Genomic DNA, 12,612 nt, shown 5'->3' with positions numbered 1-12,612 from the left:
GGGGTCTCTGTGCCCAAACTAGCATTGACTGCTTCAACCCCCCCCCTTCCTAGACTCAGAGACTCTAAGAAGATGTTGATATAACTGGCTCAAAACAACCTGATGCTGAGGACTCTTTCTCTAAACTGTTTATTAAGGTCTTTTTACTGTCTTTCTACTATTGTGTGCCTTTTTAGGTGTGTATTCCCATTTTTAATTGAGTCACCTATTGTTTCTGTCTATCTGCTAGTCCTCCTGGAGATGTGATTAGTATTATGTCCACTTTACCTTGTTACCAAACCATTGTGCAATGTTTATCCTGATGTATAATTGTTTTAATTGTTCATGTGGGGACTGCCCCTATTCCTGAAGTGCATAAAAATCTGTATTTCTGTTCAATAAAGTAGTTCCAGTTGCACCTGAGCTAGTGCCGTCTAGTTCTTGGGTACAATGCCCAGCTATAATACCTTGGTCCCGTGTCCCAGTGGCAAAGAAGCAATTCTCTGACAGAATCACCTGTTCAGGGTGACAGGCATTCCATCACACACTCTGCTTTGCGGGCCCTGACTTTGAAGGCATGGCTGTTGAAGCCCAGATCCTAAAAGATTGGGCATATCTGATTCTGTTGTTCCTATCCTGCTCAAAGCTAGGAAATCTACCTTTGCAAAGTTTACCATTGCACTTGGAAAGTGTACTTTGCATGCTAAGAGGTAGGACACTTCATCCCAGGAAATACTCCAAGGGACGCATCCTGACGTTTCCCCAATCTGACTGGGTCAACATTTGGCTTTGAGTACTGTTAATGGTCAGATGTCAGCACTAGTGGTTCCCTTTCAAAGGCTTGTAAACATTTTGAATATCATAATAAATAGTTAAACATTACAATTGTAACTTAGGACACGTGTTCACTGAACAAATACTATAGTTTAACGATACAGGTTAAATGCTTAACACAAAACGTAACATGGCGTAACATAACTGTTATGACATGTTGGACTTTATGTATCACAATTGTCTAAATTAAAAATTAAAAAAAATGCATCTTTTTTTTTTTTTTGTTCTAGTCATGTTATTAGCCAATAAAGCTGACAATCTGTGATTTTAGACACTTTTTTTCTTTGGTTGCTGTCAGGTACTAATTCAGAGTCCTTAAGGGCTTTCTTTCCTGCACACTGCGCATCCAAATATCAATAACAAAACTGAGTTGGAAATATTCCCTGCCTGCTATTATCCTGTTGTCTTACGCTTGCCATGCAAGGAATAAATCCAATCAGGGGATGAACCTGTTTGCATCACTCTTCCCAATATCTTTCATTTAAAAAATTGAGGGAGCTAAGTGGATAATTGTCGGCTTAACAGTAAGTGCATACAGTCAGGTGGAAGCACTGGCGGCACTGACTGTAAGAACACACTAGCCACAGAAGAAGATTCATCCGTCCATGTTGCAGGGTGAACACAATGTATCTAAGGGTTTATGGGAAGCCTTGGTTTTAGCTACTTTTTTTCTTCTTTCTACGTTGCCCTTGCTCACTCTTTGGAGGACTTTTTCATTGCCTTTAATAGGTTCCCCCATAAAGTAACCCTGTAGCTGAACTTTAAATCAGAAACAGGACCTGCAAAATAGGAGGGTTTACACTCTGCTGTCCTATCATCTGTTTCTCCAATTTTTATTCCATTCAAGAGCTATGGTTTCCTAGAGAATATTTACATTTAATGCTTCCAGGAGTATCAGATGTTTTTTTTTTCTACCTCTGTGAGCTGTGGTTTCTTGTGCTGACCCCCTACATCACTACTGTCCCATTTAGTGATGTAGTTGGTGGGAGGAACCACAGAACACAGCAGGGATTCAGGCATCCAAAACTCTTGAGTGTTCGTTATGATGGTTCCATTGTTCTGGAAAAGAGCAAAAATTGGAGTAACATAAATGAGACAAGTAAGTGTTAGACATCTCTTGCAGATTGTGCTTTTTTTTTTTAAAGCGTTTCTTTAATATAGTGTTGATATTTGAGGTGTCCACACCCAGCAGAATTCTCTTGTTTGTGGCCATATTGTCTCTTAAAACAGGTGTAGGTATACATCTGTTGACATGCATTTCAATGGTATAACTAACAGAACTCCATGTTACTTTTTAGTGCTTTGTCAACTATATAGAACTGAGATGGAAATAAGCAGCATGGTTATGAAAACACTCGTTTTCAAATGTTTATAAAGTACAGTTAACACAGCTGTCTAGTGAGACTATGTGGCTAATATATTATAATACATGTTTAGGGCTGTGATATTAGCCAACAGTGGTTCTTATTGCTATAGTAATAATTACAGTATATATAATGTCACCTAAATTGTTTTAGCATGTTAAGGCGGCCATAGACTGTGTTTTTTTGTTTTGTTTTTTTCCCTGCAACCAAAGAAAATTGCTCGATTCTCCCATCAGCACTGGCTCCCATGAAGCCATTCCGTTCTCCCAGCAAGGGGACGGTGGGGAGTCCTCCCCGCAAGGAGAACACAGTGATTACTGTTAGCGGCTATAATAGCCACTAGCAATAATCACATGTAAAATGGAACAAGTTAGTTGTACCCAATTTGATCGATCAACTTGGGTGTATTCAGCCTGCCAATACATGGTTTGCATCTGCTGAACTAGTTGAGATTCGAACTGTCTATGGCCAGCTTTAGTCTGATATTTAATTCCCCCTTTGAGTAATATTGGTATTTGTTTTCTACTTTACAGAGAACAGCATTGAAGAAAAGCTCAGGAAGTTAGAGGAGGAAAAAATCTGCAAAGTGTGTATGGACAAGGCTGTGTCTGTGGTGTTCATTCCCTGTGGCCACCTTGTTGTGTGCTCAGATTGTGCTGAAGTTCTTGATAAATGTCCCATTTGTTGTACTATCATACAAAGACGACAAAAAATATTTATGGCCTAAATAAGTGTGATTGTGGTATTCATGACTGATCATGTGTTAAACATAGTTTATTCATAAGTTAATTCTTTTAAAAAGGCCTTGTTTTACTGAGATTTATGTCATAACTGTTTAAGCATCCAGCACATACAAGGTAATGCTGTAGAAATGTAATATTAAATCCAACAGTGTCACTGATCAATACCAGTTGTCCTAATTTTAGTCATTCTTCTAATTCAGTTAAAACAGTATTTTTCTGGTATGAAATGACATCGCAGGATTGTCATGGGGGCATTTAGGTATGTAAAACATGTACGTTGCATTCACCTGCCAAGTTCTTACCACACTTTAGATTGTTTATAGGTTTTAAAACAACCTTTGTGTTTTGCTGATTTGGTCATTGAGTGTTTGGCTGTTAAAGTATATCTAAAGGCTCCTGTTTGATGGTCTCAGAAAAGTCACACATCCATCCTGTGAAGCTCATACTTCCTTTACTTTCCCAGAGTAAGCCAAATTCTCCTTTACACTACTTTTGGATCCTATGCTTCCTCCCAGGGACTACAGCCTACAGTTTAAGGGTTTCCACAACAGTGCTGCCAATTCATAGAGAAGTGGAAATGGATTGGAGTGGCTAGGTACTGATTGGCAAGCTATATGCTTGAGAATTAGCAGTGACAATGCTGATAGCCACGCTCCCTATAACATCTTTTCAACCCCCTGTAGTACAAGCAGGCACAGCCTACATGAGGGTAGCAACTCTAATGTGAACTCAGCACCGCATCATCGTTGTCACCTCATTACAGGAAGCTGCATTAACTGGGCTTCATTGGCAGGATCAGCAGGTTTTTGTGGGATTTTGCAGGGGGACTAAGAGAACTGTAATTACAGATACTTTTAATTGTTACAGCACATTTTTTTTTCTTTCTGGTAGACCATAGTTCTACAGTAACCCCTTCATGATGAAGATAAAACAAATTTAAACACCTAAACAAAGTTTTTCAACTTTGACATATGTTAGTAAAACTGGACATATTTCTTAATGTATCCAGGTGAATAATACCGTGTTTTTTTTAAGAAAATTGAGCTTTTATTTGATGGTAAATGGATATCTTCTTTTTATTGAAGCCATGCAAAGCAGTGTGCAGGAGCTGACGGGAGAGAACTGTATTGTTTACACACAGTTCTCTCCCTCCGTCGGTAATGGTTCCGGGACCCAGTGATTGACAGCCGAGGCCACAAATAGCGGTGCGGGTAGGGTGCGTGCGGCTCACACGCTCTCTCTAAACCGGAAATATATATGTGATTTTGCACACCCCTGCCGCCCTGTAGCAGTATATCCGCTATAGGGCAGCGGGTAAGCAATTTAACGCACTTTTTTTTTTCTTTTTACAGTTTTTTTCCTCTAGCAAGGTTAAAAAAAATACAATGGGTTTGATTTACTAAAAGTGGAGAGGGAAAAATCTGGTGCATCTTTGCATAGAAACCAATCGACTTCCAGTTTTTTTTCTCAACGCTTAATTGAACAAGCTGAAGTTAGAAGCTGACTGGCTACCATGCACAGCTGCACCAGATTTTGCACTCTCTGGTTTTAGTAAATCAACCACAGTGTCTCTTTTTCTCCATTCAAGAGGAGAAAAAAAACACAGGGTTATACAGCGGCTGATCACTATGGTGGCCAAAGCGAGCCTGTCACAATGATCAGTTGATCGGGAACCAAAACCAGTTTTTGCAAGTATTCCTGAGCCCATGCATTGATTCATCATATAATCATGCCTGTTTTTAATGCAGTGTCCCCTGAGGACCTGAAGATCATGGGCATCCAATATTTCATTCTGGCATTGTCCTTTGCGCACAGGGGTTTCCCCAGATTCTCAGAATCTTTTGATAACATGATGTGCTCTAGATGATATATTGAAAGTCTTTGCAATTTTGCATTGAGTTGCATTATTCTGAAATTGTTCAGCTTTTTTTTGATGCAGCTTTTCACAGATTGGTGAACCTCTGCCCATCTTTACTTCTGAAGCACTGTGACTCTGTAAGGCCCCTTTCACACGGGGTGAACTCCGTCAAGCAGATCTGGCTACTCAGCCGACACAGCCTGCTGATTTTCTTTGGGGCAGTGAGATGTAAATGGACCACCTGTCTAATTACAGCTGACTGTCATCTGATCAATGAATGGTGAACGTATCCCCATCCGTCTGATTTTGGGGAACTGGATAGGATGCAGGCAGGTGTAAATGTACACATGTCCGTTTACATCCGCCTCCCCATAGAGAACAATGGTGGTGTTGTTGCCATCAGTTTTAAAATTGCCTTATTTTTGTTTCTAAATTAGTAAATTTTCGTTTGGTTTATGAGATTTGCAAATCATTGCTTTCTGTTTTTTTTATGTAGATTTTACAAACCGTCTCAACTCTTTGGAATTGGGGTATATAATTTCAGCCTGTGTAGTACATAAAGCAGTGTGATTACTGGGAGGCATATTAGCCTGGCAAGGTACCTTCTATTTTGTTTAATGACTGTGTAGGCCATACTAATCTTTGTGATCAGGTACACCTAAGTGCATGAATGTTGGCATCAGTGCTGAATATTTGCATATAATATTAAAACACTACAAATTTACCTGAAAGTTACCCCCATTCCTCTCTCCCTGTAGCCTTCTGGAACATGTGACAGGTCCCAGAAGACTGCAGGGCCATTCACAAAGTGCAGTGCTTCTCACGCATGTGCAGTGGGCACCCGGCTGTGAAGCCACAAGCTGTCACAGCTGAGTGCCCACACTGAAGATGCCGGGGAGAAAAGTCGACCAGTGAAATCAGCCGTAGTGAGGACACCGCTGGACCGAGGGACAGGTAATTGTCTGTCTTATGAACGTCAGCAGCTACAGTTTTTGTAGCTGCTTTTTTTTTGTTTGTTTTTTATAGGTGGAACTCCACTTTAAGTAACATACCCTCTTTAAAGTGCACATGTGCCTAGACTATAAAACTATTTACATATTCTTAAAAACCAGTGCAATGCTATACAACAAACTTCTTGACCTATGTAGCGGTTTTTATTGTAAAGTTATTTGTTATTAGAGATTACAACAAGGACTCTAAGGCCCTATTCACATTTAAGTGATTTGGAATCCTGGGCAGTATCGGTGTGATTCTGCTTGCAATTCCACATCATGCTAAAATTCAAAATGGAACCCCAAACGTGCTGAAATTTAGCCACAATTGTTGTGTGACAAAACGTGCAAAAATCATGGCAAAAAGTGCATGTAAAAGCACACCTGGCTCCGGGTCAAATTTTAGTCCTTTAGCTTTTTTGCCTGACAAACGTGTATAGATTATAGGTGTGACACGAAGAAATGCATGTTAATCTCTGTAAATAATCAGGGCAGGAGCACATGTTCTCACTACACGAGATGTGAACGGGACCTAATAGCTTGTTTACACTTTTGGACATCATTACTGCATGTAACAGTTAGGTTGCAGGTGATATATCGCATCCTGGCTGCCTTTTTTAACACTTAAATATCCGCTATGCCACTCCGCAACCTCGTGCATTACACACAGATTGCGGGGGGTTGCCACACAGCCCCTTTCAGTAGAATAGGTCTTGTTTGGTGGAGGTATTGTCTCCAGAATGCAACCCATGGTATTGTTTTTGCAGTACTGCGACCATGGCAGCATATACTAACAAGTTCTTCAATAAATAGTAAAAAGACCAGATCTGCGCACATAGGACCTGTACAAGATAAACTCAGAGTTGATGAATGGGAATAAAGAGAAGGCAAGGGTTTACGTATCCTTTAAATACTTTTTCAGCTGTTTGTATGCAAAGGCAAAAGGGCAGCTCAAGTCTTTTATGGCGATAATACTGACAATAACTCCAAAAGAACCACAATGGCTCAAAATTGATATGGTCCAGAAACATTTATAGAAAATAAAGGCGAGTAAAGCTTCTGGCCATTTCAAAGCCATTGTTTCTAATTTTTAGAGACTCTGTATTGACAGGCTTGGTACCACTTGTCGGCAGAAGGCCAATATATTGCCTATGCTTAAAAAATAATCAAACCCTACACCAAATAACTACAAAACTATTAGTTTAACTTCTATAGTTGGGAAAGTAATAGAAAGCAGTAGTCGGCATGGATTGATGAAAGACCGCAGTTTTCAAGTAATTTCCAAGTAAGCTAAAACTTAGACAAAGGAGTGGCTGTGGACATAGTGTATCTGGACTTCGCAAAAGCATCTGACAGTTCCCCACTCACAGCTAATTGGTTAGTTAAAGACTACGGGCTTGGAAAAGTCAGTCTGTAAATGGCTAGGAAATTGGCTCAAAGACTTTATTCAGAGAGTAGTGGTTTATGACTCATACTCTGAATGGTCTAACGTTATTAGTGATGTACCCCAAGGTTCAGTGTTGCAACCATTACTTTTTAATATACTGTATGTGTAAATGATATAGAGTTTAAAATGTAAAAGTCCCATTTCTGTATTTGTAGAAGACACCAAGCTATGCAGTAGAATAATGTCCTTACAGGATATTTCCAGCTTACTGTACAAGCAAACCTAAATGCACTGTTTAATTGGGCAACTATGTGGCAAACGAGGTTAAATGATGATAGATGCACTTGGGGGCTAAAAACATTATGCATCACATCGTATTAACAGGAGAACAACTGGGGGAGTTAATGGTCGAGATGGATTGGGGTGTTCTGGTAGATCATAGGCTTAATAATAGCATGCAATGCCAAGCTGCAGTTTCTAAAGCAAGCAAAATCTTTTCTTGTATTAAAAAAAATATACTGTAGACTTGAGAGAGAGATATATATATTGTGGGGTTAGCTCAGGTGGGGGGGATCTCCTTCCCTGGGACAAAGGTAGACCGCACAGCAGGCTTTCATCAAAATCTGACTGGTTGTCAGCTTTATTTAAAAGGTTTGCAGAAAATAAACAAAACATGAAAATAAACCCTTGCCATCCAGGCACTAACTAAACAAAAGGGGTTTCCTCTCTCAGATGTGAAGGGCTTCTCCCTGTCACCGAAATAAAACAAAAGCAAACCTTTTCTTGTAGGTATAGTACACACACAGCTCTCTCAGAACACCTCTCTGAGTCCCAGGCCACGAGCAACTCCTTGCTCCAGCCCTGCCTTATTTATACCACCTGTTGGTGGTCATCAGTGGAGCCCAAACTCTGGTCCAGACCCACCTGCTTAACTGTGGCCCCGAAAACCCGGAGTGGACTCCACCTAAACGGTCAGGTATGAGCATATGCGAGGTGACACATAGCGTCCCTCTATCACCTCGCCGTTCATCCTGTCACAATATATATATATATATATATATAATTGTACAAATCATTATACCTCATCTGGAATGTGCAGTTCAGTTTTGGACACCAGTTAATAAAAGGGACATTGGGGAACTAGAAAAATTGTATTGAAGGTCTACCAAATTGATAAGAGACATGGAGGACCTTGGCTATAAGGAAAGGTTAGCTGAACTGATATTATTAAGGGGTAATATGACCACCAAGTATAAAAGTGGTACATAAGTGGTTTGTATAGGGTTTATTTACTTTAAGGTCACTACAAAGGACAAGGTTGCACTTTAACCTGCACATATGGAAAAGCTTCTTCATAGTAAGAGCTGTGAAAATGGAGTAGACTCCCTCAAGAAATAGTTCTGGCCAGCTCAGTAGATTGTGCATTTAGGAATACATTTGGCTCTTTTTAAAACAGTATAACTCAATATTAACATTTATAGGTAATAACACCAGAGATTGATCCAGGGAGTATCCAATTGCCTTTGGCAGTGACTTACAGAGGGAATGCAGTAGCAACAGGACAAGTTTCTAACCTGTCCAATTTCTGTTCCTTTCAATGATCTTTAGCCAGTGACATCTGCACATAGCTCATAGTTACTGGATTGTCACCACCCTGATAGAAGACATTCTGATTGGGAGTCTGTCGCCCGTTCTAGTACTAGGAAGTATATTTCTTATGGACTGCCACCAGTACAGGCTGCCATTTTGTATCATAAAATGTAGAACTATGGTATTGCACCATTGTACAGACAAACTATCAAGCACCTGTCAGCAGGTTTAATAAGAAAGCATATCACATCTATGGTTTCAGAGCTTCTGAGTTTTCTTATCTAGGTTTTAATTTTCCTAAGAGCTCTATATTATGTACACACCATATGTATGAAGTTCTTGGGGTGTGTAAAAGGTGTTACAGCATTGATGACATCCGCATCATCATACCATATTTTTTAATTTTTTTAAGCAGTTGTTCTTATTGCAAATCTTTGTATCACCTACAGTTTTATGCAAAACAAAATTTTATGATAATTGTTAAAATATCAGTCTTTGAGATTACCATTATGATCATCCTAGTTTGCTGATACATGATTATTTTTTCCCCTAGCCTTTGTAGGGAGGATACTTTTGAGACCTTTTTCATAAGTATATATCTACTTGGTGAATGAATCTAGGTCTGTGTTGCACATAGGATTTTTTAGGAAAAGCATCCACCAGTGTTAAAAATGAACTACAGATAAAAAAAAAAAAAGCACCCCAGCACTCATAAATGAAAGGAGGAGGGCAGCACTAGGCACTGATCAGGTTTTGTTGCAGACAAAGTATGACAATTTAATTCCCAGAATGCGCTGTAAAAAAAAAGTATCAAAACACCTCTGCGTTAAACATCCTATGCCATTCAAAAACGCTTGATTTCTTCATGGAATGCTTACCATAAGCCTGTTGCAGCAGAGCTAAAGTTTCACTTGAATTTTTTTTCCAATTTTCATGCAACATTCGATGTTAACCCACTGCTCCAGATTCCTGTCACTCATTTTCCACCAACAACACAACGCACACGTGTTGTTTCTTCTACTATTTTGTAAGGGCTGAGCCAGCTGGTCTTTGACACAGGTGAATGCAAGTTAGAACATCTCAGAACATGGTCAAATGGCTGAGTAACTCACCACCATAGTGCTACACCGTGGGTATTCCGGGTATTAAATTGTCACATCTTGTACTCGTGATGACAGGGAACATGGTAGGATGGTAGGGAGAGGAAACCGTTTTAGATCGAAATACAATTAAAAGCCAAACGCTATGTAAAAATAACAATAAAGCCCCTTCGGTGGTCCTCCCTCCTCACTGCAAGAGTTAAATGCCCATTTTTGACAGTGGTAGGGGGAATAGCAAAAACAGTATTACTTCACTTTAGTTATCCCCCACTTCCCCGGCATTAGGCGCTTTACTCTGCTCTCTGATGCTCCAGGTCATGGGTGGTCTCTCTGGATCCATGCTTACAATGCAGGACTGCTGGTTCTACATCATATATGATGATGTCAGAGTGTCTCTAACTGACAGAGCGGCAAAGAGAAGTGGCTTTAGGGGAGCAGGAGTAGGCTGGGAGGAAACCTGCACAAGCAAAGGAATAAGCTAAGCTAGACAAAAACAAGAATTCAACCTATATAGTTGGAGCCCCACTGCATGGGTCAATTTTTATTTTTACCAGAGTTCAGCTTTAACTATAACCTAGAAAGTAGCATTGTCTTCCTAACTGTGTTAGGCAGATGCATGAACCACAAAAGTGACTGGAAATATTTTTTAATTATTTGTATATTAAAAAATTCATATTATGTATTTCAATTGCATTTAACTTCATTGAGATAATTTGCACCATCTGATTGATCATAATTAATCTCTTTTAATTCTAAGCATAATTTAAAATAGCAAGCAGGTCCACACACCTTACTTGAAGGCAGTCAATTTATGAATCAGGAGTAATTGTTCTAGTCCAAAAGAGAACAACCTGTTATTCATAGAGATAATGCATTTGATGTACCTAGCTTATGTGATATGGTAGGGAGTGCATGATTTTAATTCTGTAATGAGATCCACAAACCATGTACAGCTTGAGGAAAGATTTGTGATTCTCACTGAAATGAATGCAACACTCAATGCAAAGTAAAATACACTATATTTCCAAAAGTATTGGGACACCTCTCCAGCTCATTGGATTCAAGTGTTCCAATCACCTCCATGGCCACAGGTGTATAAAATTAAGCACCTAGGCATGCAGACTACTTCTACAAACATTTATGAAATAATGGGTCACTCTCAGGAGCTCAGTGAATTCAAGCGTGGTCCTGTGATAGGTTGCCACCTGTGCAATAAGTCCATCCATTAAATTTCCTTGCTACTAAATATTCCATGGTCAACTGTTAGTGGTATTATAACAAAATTGAAGCAACTGGGAACAACAGCAACTCGGCCACGAAGTGGTAGGTCACGTAAAATGACAGAGCGGGGTCAGCACATGCTGAAGTGCACAGAAGTTCCCTACTGTCTGCAGAGTCAATAGCTAAAGACCTCCAAACTGCATGTGGCCTTCATATTAGCACAACAACAATCTGTAGAAAGCTTCATGGAATGGATTTCCATGGCCGAGCAGCTGCATCCAAGTCTTACATCACCAAGTGCAATACAAAGCATCGGATGAAGTGGTGTAAAGCACACCACCCCTGGACTCTAGAACAGTGGAGATGTGTTCTTTGGGGTGACGAATCACGCTTCTCTGGCAATATGATGGATGTGTCTGGGTTTGGTGGTTACCAGGAGAAAAGTACTTGTCTGACTGCATTGTACCAAGTATAAAGTTTGGTGTAGGGGGATTATGGTGTGGGGTTGTTTTTCAGGGTTTGGACTTGGCCCCTTAGTTCCAGTGAAGGGAACTCTTAAGGCGTCAGCATACCAAGACATTTTGGACAATTTCATGCTCCCAACTTTGTGGGAACAGTTTGGGGATGGCCCCTTCCTGTTCCAACATGACTGTGCACCAGTGCACAGAGAAAGGTCCATAAAGACATGGATGAGCGAGTTGAGGGTTGAGGAACTTGACTGACCTGCACAGAGTCCTGACCTCAACCCAATAGAATACCTTTGGGATGAATTAGAGCTGAGACTGTGAGCCAGGTCTTCTCTCCTGACATTAGTGTCTGATCTCACAAATGCGCTTCTGGAAGAATAGTCAAACATTCCCATAGACACACTCCTAAACCTTGTGGACAGCCTTCCAAGAAGAGTTGAAGCTGATATAGCTGCAAAGGGTAGGTCAACTCAATATTGAACCCTACAGACTAAGACTGGGATGCCATTAAAGTTTATGTGCGTGTAAAGGCAGGGGTCCCAATACCTTTGGTAATCTAGTGTATCTATAGCCTTTGGAAGGTCTTTGCCCGATCCCTAAAGAATTTGGCAGGATCAGTAGACAATCACTCTTCATGGGGCTTGCATGTTCTGTTGCTCCCTTTTAAGATAACATTGGTTATGGAAGTGTTGCTGTGTACAAGCATGTTAAAATAAATTGGAGGTTGTATTGTGAATGCATGAACTCCACCTGATGTGTTTAGTTTTATACACTGAGTCACAAGTCAAAATTCCTTGATATGTATATACAGTATATAGAATATATAAAATACTGTTAAAGAAATGTACTGCTTAAAGAGAAGACCCCCCCCCCCCCCTCACAAAAGTTAAAGTCAGTAGCTACAAATACTGTAGCTGCTGACTTTTAATATTAGGGCACTTACTTGTCCAGAGATCCAGCGGTGTCCTCATCCCAAGCTGATTCTTAAATCAGCTGTTGGGTGCTGGTGACGCCAACTTGATTAAAGGAAACCGGCAGAGAAGCCGTGTGGCTTTGCAGCCGCTTTCCTACTACGCA

The 12,612-nt window shown here is 40.2% G+C and overlaps 1 protein-coding gene across 6 annotated transcripts in view; it reads left to right on the top strand.

Annotated features, from left to right (window-relative positions):
* XIAP (X-linked inhibitor of apoptosis) overlaps positions 1 to 3,082 on the top strand; it is a 45,667-nt gene extending 42,585 nt beyond the window's left edge. For all 6 annotated transcript variants that reach the window (XM_089677201.1, XM_089677200.1, XM_089677205.1 and 3 more), the window contains one exon: positions 2,711 to 3,082. In XM_089677201.1, the coding sequence (XP_089533327.1) occupies positions 2,711 to 2,904 (194 nt within the window). In that variant the 3' untranslated portion in view covers positions 2,905 to 3,082. The remainder of the gene's footprint in view (positions 1 to 2,710) is intronic.
* Positions 3,083 to 12,612: the final 9,530 nt, after the last annotated feature.

This window comes from Staurois parvus, unplaced genomic scaffold (assembly GCF_062004578.1).
Source record: "Staurois parvus isolate SC_StPar_1 unplaced genomic scaffold, SC_StPar_1.0 ptg000181l, whole genome shotgun sequence".
NCBI lineage: Eukaryota > Metazoa > Chordata > Amphibia > Anura > Ranidae > Staurois > Staurois parvus.
Note: the sequence above shows the minus strand (reverse complement) of the source record. Positions and strands in the feature narration are given on the sequence as shown.